Source organism: Myxine glutinosa, chromosome 1, assembly GCF_964187855.1.
Source record: "Myxine glutinosa chromosome 1, kmMyxGlut1.1, whole genome shotgun sequence".
In the NCBI taxonomy this organism is placed as follows: domain Eukaryota; kingdom Metazoa; phylum Chordata; class Myxini; order Myxiniformes; family Myxinidae; genus Myxine; species Myxine glutinosa.
The window spans coordinates 44,757,169-44,776,920 of NC_136261.1; the positions used below are offsets into that span (position 1 = coordinate 44,757,169).

General features: G+C 44.0%; 1 protein-coding gene across 3 annotated transcripts in view; it reads left to right on the forward strand.

Moving 5' to 3' along the window:
- ABCD3 (ATP binding cassette subfamily D member 3) overlaps window positions 1–19,752 on the forward strand; it is a 73,915-nt gene that overhangs the window by 20,802 nt on the left and 33,361 nt on the right. For all 3 annotated transcript variants that reach the window (XM_068110464.2, XM_068110474.2, XM_068110492.2), the window contains 11 exons: window positions 51–193; window positions 4,645–4,714; window positions 4,977–5,046; window positions 5,178–5,275; window positions 6,632–6,723; window positions 10,842–10,930; window positions 11,455–11,521; window positions 14,066–14,129; window positions 14,400–14,477; window positions 14,665–14,730; window positions 14,903–14,992. In XM_068110464.2, coding sequence (XP_067966565.2) covers window positions 51–193; window positions 4,645–4,714; window positions 4,977–5,046; window positions 5,178–5,275; window positions 6,632–6,723; window positions 10,842–10,930; window positions 11,455–11,521; window positions 14,066–14,129; window positions 14,400–14,477; window positions 14,665–14,730; window positions 14,903–14,992 — 927 coding nt within the window. The remainder of the gene's footprint in view (window positions 1–50; window positions 194–4,644; window positions 4,715–4,976; window positions 5,047–5,177; window positions 5,276–6,631; window positions 6,724–10,841; window positions 10,931–11,454; window positions 11,522–14,065; window positions 14,130–14,399; window positions 14,478–14,664; window positions 14,731–14,902; window positions 14,993–19,752) is intronic.

Here is a 19,752-nt window from a genome sequence, read left to right on the forward strand (position 1 = left end):
TCAGTGTTGTTGATGGGAAGCTCTGCGATGCTGGATTGTGTACACCCCAGGGTCCTGCTACAATGCTGGCCTATCTTCTGGTGTCTGGCCTGTTCCTGACACACCTACGTCGGCCCATCGGCCGCATGACCATGGCCGAGCAGAGACTAGAGGGTGATTACCGCTTTGTCAACTCGCGTCTCATCACCAACAGGTGCAAATAACACAGTACTCGCTCCACACTATTGGCCTTACTGCCATTTTGCACTGTGAACAAATATACTAGCCAAAGGTGATACAGCTGCATTTGTGTTGTCTTCAGAATACTATGTCTCTGATGTCGATTAGTCTTAACCTCGAATTAAAGTTTATGTTTTAGCCTTTAACACCAGTTTTCGGTGCAATACCAGAAGGTGAACCACACCCAAGTAGTCAATGGTGTCCAGTTCATAATGGCATTACATGGCAATTGGTTACGTGGATGCGTGACAATCAAATTGGCACCCAAGTTGGTGCAAGCAAAAGAAGACTTTTTGTAATTTTCAAATAAAGGAAGCTCGTAGAAGGGCCCGTATAAAGATTGACGAGAAAACAAGGAAATTAACACAACACATGATGACGATGCTTAAATTGGCACAGGTGCAGGTGCACTTATGTAGCTTCTAGAAGATTTTTTGAGTGGGTTAGATGCATGGGTTAGATGCAAAGCAATTGTTACAGACGCGGTTTTAGATGTTATTTTACCGAGCGGTGGTGTATTACCGCGTCCGAACAGTTACTCCCCGATTAGAACCCGATCCCGCCCAACTCACCCGATTCCACTCGAACGTTGGCCGAATCGCGCTACGCTAAATCAATGATGGAAAGGACACAACGGCTGGGATAAATGACACGACACAAGGGGTACAGTTCTCAAGACCTCCGGAGGAGGATATAATTGGTGGTGCAGAAAAGGGGTAGATTACACGGTAAGAGGTAAAGCACAGAAAAGATGGGCACTTAGACACAGTCTTATCTATCCCCGACAGACCACAGACAAACGGGACAAGACTGACTTACACGGGGATTGATGGCAGGGAAGGACAGGCAGTCGATAGCACAAGGTGCACCTTGGCTCAGGGGCAGAATCAAACGCGGTCCGGTCCAGAGATGCGGGGAGGTATTTCAGCGCTCGGAGGTGGCGTCTTCTCTCTCCCAGCTGAGGGCGCGTCTTTCCACCCTGCAGGTGTGAGAAGAAAAGGCAAAATAAGAAACGAGCCAGAATGCAAGGAAATGAACCATCCATTTTTCAACCCGAGTAGATAGAAGTTGAAGGAAGTGCAGGATAAAAATAGAGGAAGGAAAAGAAAAATGAAGCAGAAAAACTCAGCATGCGTCGTGAAAATACAAGGTGGCTTCCCACATGATCTGGACTTCTGTTTTATATGAAAAGCAGAGTAATGGATGCATGTGAAGTTTTTGAGGGATTTTGTATTTATGGTGTTGGTAACAAATACCAAGCCTGGTGTTGGCTTAACTGTTAAGGTGGCTCACTTAAGATCTTTGGGTCCTGAGTTCAGGCTCCTGCCGTGCCATTAAAATGATATCAGGTGGTTTGACTCGGCCTGTCCTCCATCTGAGGTCGGCAAAATGAGTACTGGCCTAAGGGGAAGAATAATGGGGCCATTCAAGTATCCTATGTCGAAGTGGCGACACGACCGGGATTGTGCCCCCTACCCAAGGGAAAACTAATTTGTTGCCCAATACCTCTGAAGACATGAAAAGAGTGGTTCATCTTCTTCTCCTTAGAAAAACCCATGATCACCTGTTTACGGCTTCAATGCGCGTGCTGAAAATCAATGTGCCAGCAAGTGAGATTGCAAAAACATCAAGTAATGATAAAATTGCTTGACAACGAAAAACATGAAACGTCTTGAAATTTACAGATGATTGCCTGTAGATTGTGGTGATTATTGTCTGAAGAACTTCTCTAATTGGCTGCTGCTTATCGTTCAATGATGGACATGAAATAGCACAAAATGTCCCATGTGCTTCAAGACGGACAACTTCGATCAACAATGCAAATATCAATTGAGTTGAGGATGTGTTCCTCTGGAAGCAAATGGGGAATTCTATGGGAATATCTTTTCCGATATCCCAAGGTCGCTATAATCTCCTGTATGTCATGGCGTCCCATGCCTAGTTGCGCTGCGCTCACCCTTCGGTCCTCACTGATGAGCGCATCAACTTTCTGCTCGTCGTGTTCAGTCATGGCACTTCTCCGCCGACCACATCGTGGCTGATCGGCGATGTCCGTGTTTCCATCTTTGAAGTGCTTCACCCACCTTCTGACACTGATAACACCCATGCAGGCATCGCCATACACGTGACTCAATCAGCCATAGATAGATATCTTCAGCTGAGTTGTTCTCCTTCATGAGGAATTCAATCACTGCACGTTGGTGAAATGTATGCCATTGACGGCCATTTTGTCTCAATCGATAAGAATAAAATTAATGTTCTTGAGTGGCCCAGTCAAAGTCCTGCCTTGAACCCAATTTTGCAGTTATGGTGAGACTTGAAGACTGCGGTCCATCCACGATCCCCATCAGACTTGGCAGAACTAGAGCAATTTTCACGAGGAACGGGCAAATGTTTCACCATCTCTCAGTACAAAGCTGGTAGAGGCCTACCAAAATAGACTGACAACAGTCATTGCTGCAAATCATTACTGACCTAAGGGGCTGAATACTTTTGTAACCAGTGAATTTTGATTTGTACATGTTTTTTGCAGGTATTCCTAACATGTAACCTCCTTCAATCATAACCGTGTTGTTTGATCTCTTCAGTTATGAATAAAAGAGTTCATTTGGAAAAAAAATTCTGCATAATTAATAATTCATCTAAATGTGGCATTATTGGTAGTGGGTGAATACTTTTGCAGGCCACAGCAATAGGGTTGACAGGATAGCTTTGAAGTATGCGTGCTCATCTTTGAACAACTGTATCTGGCCTGGGTTTGAATCTCGACTCTGCTATACATCTCAAATCTTGACTAGGTTCGTTCAAATTGCATGTCGACTCAACGACTCAGCTGTAAATGTCACACTCGGGTCTCACCCGTAGGGGAGTGCATCATTGTGTGCACCGTCTATCGGATGAGTATCCAAGGATGCGTCTGTCAGCATTGGTTGCTGACAGCATTACATCGATGTAACATCGAGACTTTGCAAAGAGGAGGTGAATTATCACTGGCACCCCAACCAAATTGCATATTACTGCCATAACATAAAGAGCACCTGCGGGAACAGGCCACGTTACCAGCAATGATGCAAACCAGCAGCCAAGTGTTGCACGTGAATGAACGATGCATTTAATTGAAACCCAGGGGAAATTCGGTGTTGATTTGCCTTCAGTCCAAACTTGAGTTCATGGCAACATTGTTGTGATTTCTTTGCTCTTACAAGGAATTCGACACCTTTAAACACAGACAAGTTTTTGGTTTCTCTCAATAATGTATTGCGTTATATAGTTTCTAGCAGAAGCCCACGGTGAAAATACCACAATTTAAAAAAGAAACTAGAGTAATGTGACTGTGTCGCCAATATGCCTCCATGTAGTCCCTGCCTGTGACGATGGGTAGATGCCCTCGTTCACTGTCCTAAAAATAAACAAGTTTGGTTTAAATCCCTTCGGCTGTTTTGATGTATCACAATTTTACCACAGGACAGGTTTCACATCGATTGGTGAAGCGTTTAAGATATTCCGCTCACAAGGTTCAGACATACATGGCGGCGGCCATCTTGGATTTTGACGTGGCGACCCAATTTTCAACAGCGTTTTTCCTTATGGGTAGATACACCCACACACCAGATTAGAAGTTGGTACTACGCTTATTTTTCAAGATATTTCGCTCACATGGTTCAGACATACATGGCGGCGGCCATCTTGGATTTTGACGTGGCGACCCAATTTACAATAGCGTTCTTCCTTATGCCGAGATACACCCACACACCAAATTAGAAGTTGGTACTTCGCTTATTTTTCAAGATATTCCGCTCACAAGGTTCAGACATACATGGCGGCGGCCATCTTGGATTTTGACGTGGGTTGCACCCACACACCAAATTAGAATTCGGTCCTTCGCTTATGCACGCCCGCACGGACGGATGGACACACACACGCACTGATGGACGGACACACACACACACGCACGCACGGACGGACGCACACACTGACGGAGGGGAAAACCATAGTCCCCCTTTCGCTCCGTGGTGCGACGGGGGAGAAAAAATGGAGTGATTGAAGCAGAGGCCTGTTTCCTATACACCGCCTGATTTCAAGTTTTTTTGGTCCGATTGAAATAAATTATAATTTTACCATCGGTTTGAATTAATTTGAAGCTTAATTGTACTTTACTTGTAACTTGTCATTGTACTTGTTCTTAATCATGTTTTTTTTCTCTCCAAGGAGTGTTTCCGTGTTTCAGGGTTGGACAAGCAGACAGACAACATTAGCCTACTATATATATGGATAGATTTGGAATAAATCACATGCACTTGGAAAACCAGGTTCTCCACATTGACAGCCAATCCCTAACCTTACGTGTGGCCTTAAATCGGAATCGTTGTTTTGAAAGCTTGATGATCTTTGACTAAGGTGGAATGTTTCTGAAAATGCTTGCAGTGAGGAAGTAGCATTCTACAATGGAAGTGCCAGGGAACAAGACAACATTCGAGTGACATTTCACAAACTGGTGAGTTTGGTCGATATTTTTGCCACTGCTACCGTGTGCCTCATTATTGTTCTCATCGTCAATATTTATCTCGATAATGTTGACTCGTTCAAAATAATCTATCATCATCATGATCATTTATTTTGATTGCATCCTTTTTAAATAATAAAATATATCTTCAAACATTGTTTGGGTACAAAACTTTCTTCCATCGAGTGGTTTGTCTACATGATTACTTCATCATTCCGAGTGATGTTTGAAGCTTTCTCTTTTCTGTGCCTAGGTGCAACATGTACATTCTTTCATCCTCTTCCGTTTTGGAACGGGAATCGTTGATGACATCATTGCTAAATGTTGGTTTGCGATTTTTCTCTCCTTCACTGAAGTTGCAGTTTTTAACGAGATATTTTTGATTTCACTTTCTTCCATATTTACTGCATTTGTTTTGCCCTTATTTTTCTACTTTTTCGCTCTGGTTTTGTAGATTTGGCCACCGTAGTCGGATACCTCGTAGTGAGTCGCCCTTTTATGGACCTTAGTACACCGAGACACCTGAACAGTACCACATCACAACTGCTGGAGGTAATGCATCATGGCGCAGAGTAGTGGATTTTGCTGCGACATTGTGCTTTACCCAGTAACCCGAGCTGTCGCTTCAAATACATTTGTCATTGTGTACAACCATTGGAACAGAAAACCAAAAATTGGTGTTAGTGGTATTTTTTTATATATTTTTTTGTATACAAGATCGAGGCTCGTGAAAGAGCTAACATTAATCACACAAAAAATCAAACAGATACATAAAACATATAATAAGGGGAGCGGTAGACAAGATGGGGAGAGAAGGGGAAGCACACAAACACAACATTTGAGAGCGGGGACATTGGGAGATCTGTGGGAGGGTGAGGGCTTGGGGGGAGGAGGCGTGGGAAGGGGGGGGATGAATTGTGCTGTTGTCAATCGTATAACAATAATGTCTGCTGCCAGGAGAGCTTCAAGGTATATGCCAAAGCGTTGAATTGGCTAGCCTGGGTTGGAATGTCAACCCAGCTATAAACTTTACCCTAATGTTTCACGTGCAAGACGAGGCACCAATGTGTGCATCGTCCATCGCAAGGACGACAAGCAGGAGGACCCGTCTGCCATGACTAGTCGTTGCTGAACATTAAAGATCCCACGGGGTCTTTTGCAATGACTAGGCGAGTTATCGCCAGCACCCTGAACATGTTACAAATTCCTGGCCTGACTGCTTGAAAGGAAGTGGCAAAAAGCTCAGCATAACCAAACCGCCCAGCATGATCCTTGTCCAGGAACTGCTTTGTAAAGACACTCTGTAAAGAGTACAGTACACTTCATTGATGGAATATTAAGTTCAGTATACCATTTTGGGGAGGTGGTTTTGATCCAGTGGCCATTGTAAAGATGTTGCCAGATGTAAATCTTAGCTCACACCTTATGTGGCATTATCGGGTATGCAAAATATATTGTTTATAAATAAATTCACAATTGTAGTATTAAACTCCCTGGAGGTTGAGTGTGAAATTTGAAAAAGAGAAAAAGTTCAATACAAGGGGGGAAGTGGTGTATGGGAGGGGGTAGTGGATGAGTCACATTTTAGTGTTTCTTTTTATTTGGTGGCAACCCATGTGCTGGTAACATATCAGTCCATGACATAGATGGATTTATGCATATTGCAAATGCAGAGGAAAAATACTGTGCATATCCTTTTATTAGTGTGTTGCTTGTCGCCAACTGATGTAGGTCTATGGCTATTTTGTGCAAATGTGCATGCGAGTCATTGAACCCCGGTTGAATATATGGTTTTGGAAAATTTCCCAGTTTCGGTCTTGGTTTTTATCAGGATGATGATGACAGTTCCATTAGATTTTTAGTCGTAATACTGAATAATAGTACAACTGATGGTGCAACATTTTTCAGGATTACTACCAGAGTGGACGCATGCTGTTGCGGATGTCACAAGCTCTGGGTCGTGTGGTCCTCGCTGGACGTGAAATGGCTCGCCTTGCAGGGTTTGAAACTTGTTCTTATCGTCAATTTTATCACTATTATTATAATTATGTCTCTTGCATGTCACCTCAAATGAGCAATTTTTGGAGTGTGTATTGGTAGAAACAGAAATTCATTGTAAAACTTCACTGATCAGATATCGCAGTGAGTGGAGTTGCTAACCTTGGCAACCTTGTTCGATTCCACCAGCGAAGATTTCCAATCCATGCTTGTTGTAACTCTGAAGTACTGCTTGGGAGCAAGGGTGATATAGAAGCTCAGCTGGGAAACGAACTTAGGCACGTTTTTGGCCTACTGCATTACGGAAGATCACCGAAGTTCTTTCATTGCCAATGGACCACCTCCAAGCCCCTATTTCTCTCCACATCGTTTCTTCAATCACAAACCTGCCCCCCACCCCTCTCTCTCTCTATTTCATTTTCACTTTTTAACATCAGTTTTGCTTTGGAATATCAGTTTGGAATTGTCATTGTAATTTGTGATGTGACGGGAACGGTGCACAAAAAGGGTAGTTAAAACCAATTTCCAGGGCCAGTTTTTCATTTTTCAAAGAGGTTTTTTTGTTTTTGTTTTTTTTGTATACAAGATCGAGGCTCGTGAAAGAGCTAACATTAATCACACAAAAAGTCAGAGCGACACATAAAACACAAAATAAGGGGAGCAGTAGAGAAGATGGGGAGAGAGGGGGAAGGACACAAACACAACATTTGAGAGCAGGGACATCGAGAGAACTGTGGGAGGGAGAGGGCTTGGGGGGAGGTGGGAGAGGTACAAAACATATGGACACTGCAAGGACTTCCAGGAAAGAAGTTGGAATTTCAAAAAAGTGGATCTGGGGTGAATTAGCGGGGGTATAAAAGATCAAGGTTTTGGATGGGGGAAGATAAGAGATGGTGGTGAACAGCTGTTTTAAAGACCTGGAGGGAGGAGTGGGATTGAAGAGAGTGGGGGAGTTTTTTCCAGAGGCAGGAGAGAAGGGGAATGAAAGAGTGAAGGTGAGCAGAGAGCCTAGATTTTGGCAGTTTAACCATAAGAGGGTTGCTGGCAGATCTTGTGCGACCTGTAGGAATATTTGGGGGACAGAGCACAGAGAGAGCTGAGGGAGCAAGGCCGGAGAGGAGTTGGTAGAAGACAGAAAGACCAACAACCTGCCTGCGGTGAGTGAGTGAAAGGCCCTCGGAGTTAGCTTCATCACAGGAGATTCTAATGATTCTGAAAGCTTTTGTTTCAACAGCGTGAAGCCGAGCTAGGTGTGAGGCAAGAGCACCGGCCCAGAGGGGTTAGTAGTATTCCATTGAGCTGCGGATGAAAGCCTTGTATGTGGCGAGGAGCTCAGGTGTGCCAAGGAAGGACTTCGCACGACGGAGGATGCCCTGTTGGCGACTGGCTTTGGAGGCCAACTTGGAAATGTGGTTTTCCCAAGAAAGATCATGACAGATAGTGAGACCCAAAAGCTTGAGCGACAGAACTTCTTGGAGAGGATGGTTGAGAAAGTAGATGGGAGGGTTGTCCAGTCGGTCTTTTCGGAGAGACATAGTAAGAGTGTGAGATTTGTCAGGATAGAAAGACATGGTCCACTTGTTTGACCAGTCTGTGATTTTGTCCAGGTCTGCAGAGAGTGAGGAGGCTGCAGGCTGCCAATCTGAGGGATGAGGAATGGAGCGGCAGAGAGTGGAGTCATCAGCAAAGAGATAGAGAGGATTTTCCAGAGAGTCGGAGAGATCATTAATGTAGACCAGAAAAAGCACAGGGCCCAGAACACTACCTTGGGGAACTCCAGCCAGAACAGGAAGGGGAGCTGAGAGAAATCCATTCAGGGCCACACGTTGACTACGACCAGAGAGGAAGTCCGCAAGCCATGCGTGGAGATTTTCATGGATACCATAGGAGGAGAGTTTGGTGAGCAGAGCTGGGTGCCACACCGTATCGAAGGTACGTGATATGTCAAGGGAGACAGCTCTGATTTCCTGTTTGGCATTGAGGACTTCCATCCATTGTTGAGACAGCAGAAGCAACATGGCCAGAGTAGAGTGACCTGGTCTGAATCCAAATTGATGATCGCAGATCAAGCCATTGGAGAAGAGGAAGGATTTGATATCCGAAGCAATGATGGATTCCATGACTTTGCTGATAATTGGGAGCAGGCTGATTGGTCTGTAGTTTCAAGGATCTGTTTTTGCACATTTTTTGTGAAAAGCGGTAATGTTTGCTGATTTCCAAGATGCTGGTAGATGACCTTGAGCAAAAGAGAGGGTGAAAAGAACAGAGAGAGGTTGAGATAGCGCGGCAGACCAGGATTTTAGGACCAGTGGGCTGTTGCCGTCTGGTCCAGTTGCAGAATCGGAGTCGAGGTTTGACAAAAACTTCTCCACCTTGTCAGGAGAGAAGGACACAGAGTCCAGGAGCAGTTGGGTTCGACTGGGTAGGGTGGGAACAGAGAGAGATGGGTTTGGGATTTGAGGTTTAAATGGGTTTGAGGTTTAAAGTGTATTCAGGGTCTAAATGGCCATGCGTCCATGATAGGTTTCCGTTACTGCGATGAATTAACGGCTGAATGGATCTAATTCAAACTTGGTACAAGTATGTATGGTGATGTAAAGATAAACTGATTAGATTATGGTTTCGCTCTACGAGAAACTTACTAAATTAACACACGCTCACTCCCCCAATGTTCTCGAGGCCCGGCCGTAGATCTGTTGTAATATTTTTTTATCCCAGAGAGGAATTCCTGTCGCTCCCGTGGAGAATGGTATTCAAGTGATTGGAAATAAAACAATTCCTATCGCACTAAAGGTGCACAGATCACACTTGTACAACAAGACAATAATGCAGGCGAGACTTCCCTTTTCTTTGATGCGCATGGTGGATGCCGGAAACCAGATGTGAGACGAGATCCAGTGACTAGTAGCTCCCAAGATTAAGTAAAAACAAACGGAGCATAATGAAGATCTGACATGAGGAAGGCCAGTGGCGATCAGCCTCCACCAGACTTCGTGGACCCCTTTTGGCCTCCAAGTGAGGCTTCCTGGTCCGTCCTCTTCCTCCAGGCCCTCCAAAAACAGAGTGATCCCAGCTTGGGTCAATCCCAAAACTCCAGAGAGAACCACTTGTTTGTGCTCCTTTTACATGAGGCTTTTTGATCTCCCTAAGGACCCACATGAGCCCTCTTCTTCCTCCTTGTCGCAAGTTGTTTCTCTAGTTCTCTCCTTCCTCTTCCAAGCGAGGTCTCTCTCATTCTCTTCTTACTTTTCCAAGTGAGGTCTCTCTCCATCTTCTTCCTCCTGGGCAGCATCTCACCTGGCAATCCCCAATTTAAAAAAAAGAAGCACTTTGGCACTTCCGGCCCCACAGTATACTGTGCCGCCATGGCTGACACACACTAGCCAGACAGATTGTGATGGCTTTTCACACATGTGACATTTGAGGCCTCATGGGAAATCTTCCCATAGCCCTGCTTACAAGCATGAGGTGTTTACACCCACGAGATTAATGTCTAACCTGTCTATAAATTACATATGCTGCCTTCTCAGCATCACATGTAACAAACAACTTACTCTTGACAGGTCCCTGTTACATGGTAATATAATCTAATTGAAACACACAGACCACACTACACTTACCACAGTCTAGCTATGAATCACCCCACCCCTTCCTCATAACAATATATATTATGATGCAAAGAAAAACTGATTAGATTTTGGTATCAGGAGGTCAAAGGTCAGAGGTAATGAATGAATGAATGAATGAATGATCGTTTTAAGGCCATTTTCCCCGCTAGAGCGGGGGTTAGCCTTGCGGGCCCCATGACAATCATGGCTCCCTGTTTGAGGCAATGTTTTTATGGCCGGATGCTCTTCCTGACGTCAAAAGGGTCAGAGGTAATGTAAGGTAAAAATGGGATACTTGAGAACAGCTGAAGGGATTTAAATCAAACTTGGTACAATTATGTATAATGATGTAATAATGTGGGTGGAGGCATATCGGTCTATGTCAAAGAGTGTCGTTCTAGTTCTTTTTAATTCTCATACATTTTTCTTGTACAGTAATTGTTATATTTTCTATTAAAGTAACAGTCATAGATGAAGGCATGGATTATGGTGATTTTCCTGTTGGATTGCAGTTTCACTGCAAGGATTATTGAGCTCATGGAGGTTCTGCAGGATCTGGGAGCTGGAAAGTATCAGCGGACCATGGTCACCAACTCTCAAGGTGTGTGGAGTGAAGTGGATTGGATCCCAGCTCTTGCTTGAGCTTCATCCACACTACATGCCAAGAGCTTTATGCTTTTCTGAGTAAAGGCTCATATAATCCAAGAGGAATGCAAATTGTTAATGATGTGTTTCTTTTTGTATAAATATCAAATACACATTTTCCTGGAATTCGGTCTTCTCGCACCATTACTGAGATTGTGTACTTTAGAATTTTCCCAGGGTACATGTGGACAATAGCTCGGTTTTATGAAAGGTATTGTGGGGTCTTTAATGCACACCAGTGAATGCATTTAGATGGAATGGCTGGCTTATTGTCCTCTATGAAAGATGGTATACTCCTTGATGCAGCACTTTGCCTGCAAAGCAGCAGGATGACCATTTTATCATTGGGCTGTGAATCAAATTGTGGAGAGTAACAAACTTGCAGGCAAAGTCGATGTGCAAATGAAATGTATGTAAGGTGATTTGAAAGATTCTCGGTTATAAAGTTCAAATAGGTTGATGTGAATGACGTGTATGCAGGTGATGGTTCTGCCCCACCACTTATCCCAGGAAGTGGTAAAGTCATCATTGCTGACAATATCATCAGGTAACTATGGCAGCTTGTGTGGGGAAAAGAGATTGATGCACTGCACCTGGAATGGAATAAGGCTTTTCATCAATTCACAACGTACTTTTTGAAGGCCGAATGTTGTGTTATCATTTTATAACTACTATTAACGATTTGGTGAACCTTACAGACTTTGTACCCCCTCCGCTCCCTTTCTCCTGCCACCTCCAAAAGGGCGTTTGTTACCTGAAAGCTTAACAAACCATAAAATGAATTAGAGTTTCGCATTTTCAGGATATTGTTACTCGCACCATGGCCGTAGGCCGACCGTCTGATTTTTGTGATCATCCCGTCTGTGTTCTTGTTTGTCTATTTGTTGGAACGATAACTGGACAAAGAGGGCAGCTAGAATCACAAGATTTAGCACAGGACTTCATATGTGAATGTCTCAGACGAGTTCAAGTTTTAGCTAAGGGAAAATACAAAATGAAATTTAACACAGGACTATATTTATTCGTATTGCAATACTCATGTAGCCGCCTTAGGCCGATACATGAGTGTTGCGATAATCGTGTTTTTGTGTACAATATGAAACTCTACCATATTTGGCAATTCTAGCTCCTCCATTATTTTGCCGACACACAGACCTGTTTTTTTTTTGTTTGTTTTTTTGTGTGTACAAGATCGAGGCTCGTGAAAGAGCTAACATTAATCACACAAAAAATCAAACAGACACATAAAACATATAATAAGGGGAGCGGTAGACAAGATAGGGAGAGAGGGGGAAGCACACAAGCACAACATTTGAGAGCAGGGACATCGGGAGATCTGTGTGAGAGAGAGGGCTTGGGGGGAGGAGGCGTGGAAAGGGGGGGGGGGGGGGAGTGGGAGAGGTATAAAACACATGGACACTGTTCGGACTTCCAGGAAAGAAGTTGGTATTTCAAAAAAGTGGATCTGGGGTGAATTAGTGGGGGTAGAAAAGATCAAGGTTTTGGATGGGGGAAGATAATTGAAGAGAGTGTGGGAGTTTGTTCCAGAGGTGGGAGAAAAGAGGAATGGAGTGAAGGTGAGCAGAGAGTCTTGATTTTGGCTGTTTAACCATAAGAAGGTTGCAGGCAGATCTTGTGTGACCTGCAGGAATATTTGGGGGACAGAGCACAGGGAGAGCTGGGGGAGCAAGGCCGGAGAGGAGTCGGTAGAACACGGAAAGACCACCAACCTGCCTGCGGTGAGTGAGTGAAAGGCCCTCGGAGTTAGCTTCATCGCAGGAGATTTCAATGATTCTGAAAGCTTTGGTTTCAACAGCGTGAAGCCGAGCGAGGTGTGAGGCAGGAGCACCGGCCCATAGGGGAGAACAGTATTCCATTGAGCTGTGGATGAAAGCCTTGTATGTGGTGAGGAGCTCAGGTGTGCCAAGGAAGGACTTCCCATTACTCACAATACTCACAAGGACTGTTGATCCCAATACATACCGAGCAAATATGAGAAGCACGTCGAATGAGTAAGGAGGCACCATGGCCTGAAGAGACTGGAGTTGAGTGGGAGTGGTGACTCTCAGAGATCAGGAAATTTATATTCGGATCATCAGCAGCTGTGACCAAGGAGCAGAAACAGCTGATGCTAACCCGGGATAAGAAGTGAAAATCAGAAGCCAGAGCCTTGAGATAACTGTAGAGCAATAGGTGATCGTTTTTTTTTTTTTTTTTTTCCACAAAGGTGCCGGCAAAGCTACACAAATATACACCCTAACTAAGCTGTCATCTCCCCATCCTCGGGGAGGTATGGGGGCAAATTTATATTCCACTCATGACCTGCCCATGGTTACCCCGAGCAAGTACCGTACCGTATAGACATTTTGACAATTTCTGATCTTGAACCAATTTCTGATGTTGAAGTCAGAGGCCTTTCATAGCAATAAAACAAATTGAGAGCAATATCAAAAATAGTGCTGAATGGGCTGCCGGTCATCCCTTGAGGTTATAGTTCAGATCTCTGCTGATTTGAGGGAACCCCCTAGGTAACCCCCAAATGCCCTGGGAGGCCCCTTGATCCGAAATCGAAAAATCTAAGACCGAGCGATCCTGTGGACCATCGTGTAGAAGGGCTTTATCGGGTTTCAGTGCAATCGGTTGGTAAATAAGGGACGAGTAGGAATCAGAAGTTTCAGGGGGTAACCCCCGCTAGGAGCCACCATGATCCCAAATCGAAGCCCAAGCGATTGTGCGGCCTACTGCCTTATATTCATGTGTCAAGTTTCAGAACAATCAGCCGGGTGATAAGGAAGGAGTAGGAAAAATAGCAAAACGTTAACGGACTGACACATTTTACAAGTTCATCTCTTCGAGAATCGAGATGAGGTGACCTAAAAAGGAAGGTTCAGTGAATGAGGAAAGGCAAGTGGAAACGTGGAACATTTACAAGAAAATTTTTTAAAATCAGTATCACGTGATTGGATGTGTATCGAACATTTGTGCTTTGGAAGGGGTAAGTGCTTTGTCCTTGATCTTTGGTAGTCATTGGTTGAATCACCAATAATCAATTGCTTAAGTTGTGTTGACCTGGGAACACAATTTGTTGCAGGTTTGACCGTATACCTTTGACCACACCCAACGGTGATGTTCTCATTCCCCAGCTCTCCTTTGAGGTGATCATTCTACATTGACTGACTTCACATATTTTTTTTGTGATGGTAGATGATGAACGTAGATGATGGACAAATTGACCCAGTCCATGGGATTTGAACCTGGAATCCCAACATAAATGAGCAAAGTGCTCAAACCTGCCTTGTTTGGTGATGGGGGCACCAAACGGGACAACCCGAGCACTTTTCCCTCCCGCCCTTCACTCATTTTGCTAACTCTCTTTCATTCGTCCAATAATATCTTCACCATTCTTTCTGTCCTTCTTCCTTCAGGTAAAGTCTGGCACCAATGTATTGGTTTGTGGACCCAATGGCTGTGGGAAAAGTTCTCTCTTCAGGGTTCTTGGTGAGGTGAGACCATCCAATAAACCCCTGTACTGGCCTTCCTTCCTGTTTTTCCTTTCCATTTTTCCTAGCTTCTCTCCATCCCATCCCTCTTCTCCTTTGTCTTCATCCTTCCTCACATTCCCTCCTCATTCCCTTTCTGTTTCTAACGTACATTCACCTTAACCTGTTCTCCTCTGTTCCCTGGTCCTAGCTCTGGCCACTGTTCAGTGGAACCTTGACAAAACCAGAGCGTGGCAAGCTTTTCTATGTACCACAGGTATTTACAAAGCCTCAATAAGGATATATATATATAGACAGAGACTGGGACTGGTTGATTAATTGCTTTTGGAGGAAATCGAAATTGGCTAGCTGGGGGAGTTGTACGAGTACCAGTGGTTGGGGAGATGGTGGAACATCTTTGTTGTAAGCGACCAACTGTGTCTCTGCAGCGACCATACATGACCCTTGGAACCCTCAGGGACCAAGTGATTTACCCTGACAACGAGGATCAACAGCGTCAAAAGGACATCTCCGATGAGGTATTGTTGCTCACTTTGTGCAATCACCATTTTATTGCCAGCTAATCTCACTGTCCAAAAAAGTATAAGCAGCCAGTCATGTGAGAGACATCTCTAGCCGCTTATAGGTTTTTGGCCCTCTTGGAGACTATCCGAAAACATTTTAATATTCTTGCTAATCCATGATTCCTCCAATTCACCTGCAATAATCAGTAAAAAAAATTTTTTTTTATTTCCAAAGGTGCCCTGTGGTGCCCACATTTCAGTTTATTATTTGTTTATTATTATTAGTAAAGCAGAGGGGAGGGCACATTTCAGTAATGCAGAGTAATGTTCTCATGTGGCAAATGGATATTACTTCTCCGAGTTTGTGCAGTTTCGGCTTTTATCGGACACAAATTGCGCTTTTGTGCTTTACCAAGCTAAGATGTACTAGCAGCATATATATATATATATATATATATATATATATATATATATATATATATATATATATATATATATATATATATATATATATGAGGGCCAGTCAAAAAGTATCCTTAAAATGGCGATATAAATTCGAGAATGTAATGTGTATCGTTGTAGACGACATACAGTGAATTCAGAAAGTATTCAGACCCCTTCACTTTTTTCACATTTTGTTATGTTGCAGCCTTATGCTGAAATCGTTTAAATTCATTTTTTTCCTCATCAATCTACACTCAATACCCCAATACCCCATAATGACAAAGAGAAAACAGGATTTTAGAAAGAAATTTGCAAATTTTTAGAAATTTGCAAATTTATTAAAAAGAAAAAACTGAAATATCACATTGACATAAGTATTCAGACCCTTTCCTATGACACTTGAAATTTAGCTCAGGTGCCTCCCATTTCTCTTGATCATCTTTGAGATGTTTCTACACCTTGATTGGAGTCCACCTGTGGTAAATTTAATTGATTGGACATGATTTGGAAAGGCACACACCTGTCTATATAAGGTCTCACAGCTGACAATGCATATCAGAGCAAAAACCAAGCCATGAGCTCGAAGGAACTGCCTGCAGAGCTCAGAGACACGATTGTGTCGAGGCACAGATCTGGGGAGGCCTACAAAAAAATTTCTGCTGCATTGAAGGTTCCCAAGAGCACAGTCGCCTCCATAATTCTTAAATGGAAGAAGTTTGGAACAACCACGACTCTTCCTAGAGCTGGCCGCCCGGCCAAATTGAGCAATCGGGGGAGAAGGGCCTTGGTAAGAGAGGTGACCAAGAACCCGATGGTCACTCTGGCTGAGCTCCAGAGATCCTCCTATGTGGAGATGGGAGAAACTTCCAGAAGGACAACCATCACTGCAACACTCCACCGATCTGGGCTTTATGGCAGAGTGGCCAGACGGAAGCCTCTCCTCAGTGAAAAACACATGAAAGCCTGCTTGGAGTTTGCAAAAAAGCACCTAAAGTACTCTCAGACTGTGAGAAACAACATTCTGTGGGCTTTCATGTGTCTTCGAATGTTGAACTGTTGGACCAGGGAAGAACGCAAGGAACTGCAGAAACTTTCAAGAACGCACGAAATGCCATTTCTGACGATCAATTTTTAAAAAAATTGTTCAGGTCCCGGGTTGAGTCAGAATTTTTCACACTAGCCCCACACAGGAATTTAATTCCTGTTTATTAAAATTGTAGATGAGTTAATCTCCAATGCACTTCTACATATACTTGCATACACGTACATACGCATACATATACTTACGCTCACATCCGGGGTCTGCCTGGCAGGTGCGTAAGACATCGGCCATTATAAAGCTCACATTGTTATTGTTAAGATTTCACGAGCCTCGATCTTGTATACAAAAAAAAAAAAAAAAAAGGGTGGAAAATTTCTGAGGAGATTCCGTTAAGTCAATGGCTCAGTGGGCTGTCACTGTGAAAGTGATGGAGGTCCTTGGTTTGAGTCCCAGGTTGAGTCAGAATTTTTCACACGAGCCCCACGCAGGAATTTAATTCCTGATTATTTATTTAAAAAAAAAAAAAAAAAAAATATTATATATATATATATATATATATATATATATATATATATATATATATATATATATATATATATATACACACACATACACACACACACACATACATACATATACAGTGAAACCTTGACTTACGAGTGCACCAACTTACGAGTTTTCCGAGATACGAGCCGTCGCTCGGGCGGTTTTTTGCTTTGAGATGCGAGCCGAGATCTGAGTTACGAGCTTACACCACCCGCCACCAAGTGGGTTCCGGTCACGTGGTTATCTTGCCGTGCAAGCATCTCTGCCGTATATCGCTGCTGCTTTGTTTTCGCATTTTGGTTATTTTGGAGCTTACACCACCCGCCACCAGGTGGGTTCCGGTCACGTGGTTATCTTGCCGTGCAAGCATCTCTGCCGTATATCGCTGCTGCTTTGTTTTCGCATTTTGGAGCTTACGCCACCCGCCACCAGGTGGGTTCAGGTCACGTGGTTATCTTGCCGTGCAAGCATCTCTGCCGTATATCGCTGCTGCTTTGTTTTCGCATTTTGGTTATTTTGGAGCTTACGCCACCCGCCACCAGGTGGGTTCCGGTCACGTGGTTATCTTGCCGTGCAAGCATCTCTGCCGTATATCGCTGCTGCTTTGTTTTCGCATTTTGGTTATTTTGGAGCTTACGCCACCCGCCACCAGGTGGGTTCAGGTCACGTGGTTATCTTGCCGTGCAAGCATCTCTGCCGTATATCGCTGCTGCTTTGTTTTCGCATTTTGGTTATTTTGGAAAATTTCTTAGTTTTAACCATGGGTCCTAAGAAATTGAGTGCCAAGGGCAGTACTGAGAAGAAGAAGAGGATGATGTGCTTGGATATAAAACACGCAATCGTCGAAAAACATGAGCGAGGTGTGCATGTTGTCGACTTGGTGAGGCGGATGTGAAGGCAGCTGAAGATTTTATTATAACTTTTGCCGAACTGATAGAAGCCGAACGATACATCCCCCAGCAAATCTTCAACTGTGACGAGACAGGGCTCTTCTGGAAAAAGATGCCGAGGAGGACGTATATAACGGCAGAGGAGAAGAGCATGCCAGGCCACAACTTGTTCAGAGTGCCGGCGATAGCTCGCCTTCTCTTTGTGGAAAACACGGTGAGATCCTTAACATCCAACAACTAATGGGACGCAAACGGGGCGCCCAGTTTAGCGGTACACACATTGATGAATCACCCTGCCTGTGATTCACCCATGACAGGTTATAGCTGGGTCGGGATTCAAACCCAGGCTGGACAGTTTAGAGTCAAGTGTGCGTACCTCCAGTCCAGGCCATCCTGCCAACTTGTATGCTGCATACAGGTGAAATATAAAGCGCGAGATATTTTTATATATACTGTATATTTAAAAAAAAATTGGTGTGGTTTTTGGGGGCTGGAACGGATTAATAGCATTTCAATTCATTTTAATGGGTAAATTTAATTTGAGAAACGAGCAAATTGAGTTACGAGCTCGGTCACAGAACGAATTAAACTCGTAAGTCAAGGTTTCACTGTATATATATGCGGTATATATATATATACCAGGGTGTTTCAAAAAGATGGACCCAATTTCAAAGCTGTATATTTCACGACAACATGTTACAATTACACAAAAAGTTACAAACGGTTTAATGAGTTATCAAGTTTTACTAACCATTTTATAAATGCTCTATGTGCCCTCCACCTGCTGCAAGGACAACATCGAGACGATAGTTGAATTTGTCCCAAACGTCTCTCAGAGTGTCTTCTTTCACTGAAGTCACCGCTGCCGTGATTCTGTTTTTGAGTTCATCCAGATTAGTCGCTAATGGTGGCACAAAAACACTGTCTTTGACGTATCCCCACAAGAAAAAGTTGCAGGGTGTAATGTCTGGGGATCTTGGGGGCCAAGAGTGTAGCGCCAAGTCTTGGGGTCCCGCGCGACCTATCCAACGTTGAGGCAGTGTGTCATTTAGAAAACGTCGAACCTGCAGGTGCCAATGTGGCGGTGCTCCGTCTTGCTGAAAAATGAAGTCATCGGAATCTTCATTAAGTTGTGGAAAGAGCCAGTTCTGCAGCATTTCGAGATAGGTTTGCCCCGTAACTGTTTTTCCCTCGAAAAAGAAAGGGCCATAAACCTTTATTTGAGAAACGGCACAAAACACGTTCACTTTCGGGGAATCACGCTCATGCTCTACAGTTTCGTGTGGATTCTCTAGTCCCCATATGCACACATTGTGACGGTTAACTTTACCGCTTAGATGAAACGTTGCTTCATCACTAAAAATCAAACGCGGTAAGAAGCTGTCGTCTTCCATGTTCTGTAACATCGCATCACTAAATTCCACACGCTTTCCTTTGTCACCTGTACGAAGAGCCTGTACCAGTTGCAACCGGTATGGCCTCAGGATTAAACGTTGCCTTAACACATGCCAGACAGTCGTATGAGGGATCGCAAGTTCTTGACTGGCACGACGAGTGGACTTGCGCGGGCTATGCAGAAAACTCTCTTGAATTCTTCTCACGTTTTCCTCTGAAGTGCGTGGTCGCCCTGGGCTCTTCCCCTTACATAAACAGCCTGTTTCCTCAAATTGTCGGTACCAACGACGAATGCTCTTTGGCATTGGCGGATCAATGCCAAAACGCCGTTGAAACGCACGCTGCACCGCAATTACGGATTTCAGTCTTGCTGAAATGCAGAACGCAAAACGCCTTGTGTTGCGGGGTCGCCATTTTATTGTTGCGGGGTGAACGACTGAGGCTAGAGGCTGTTGGTG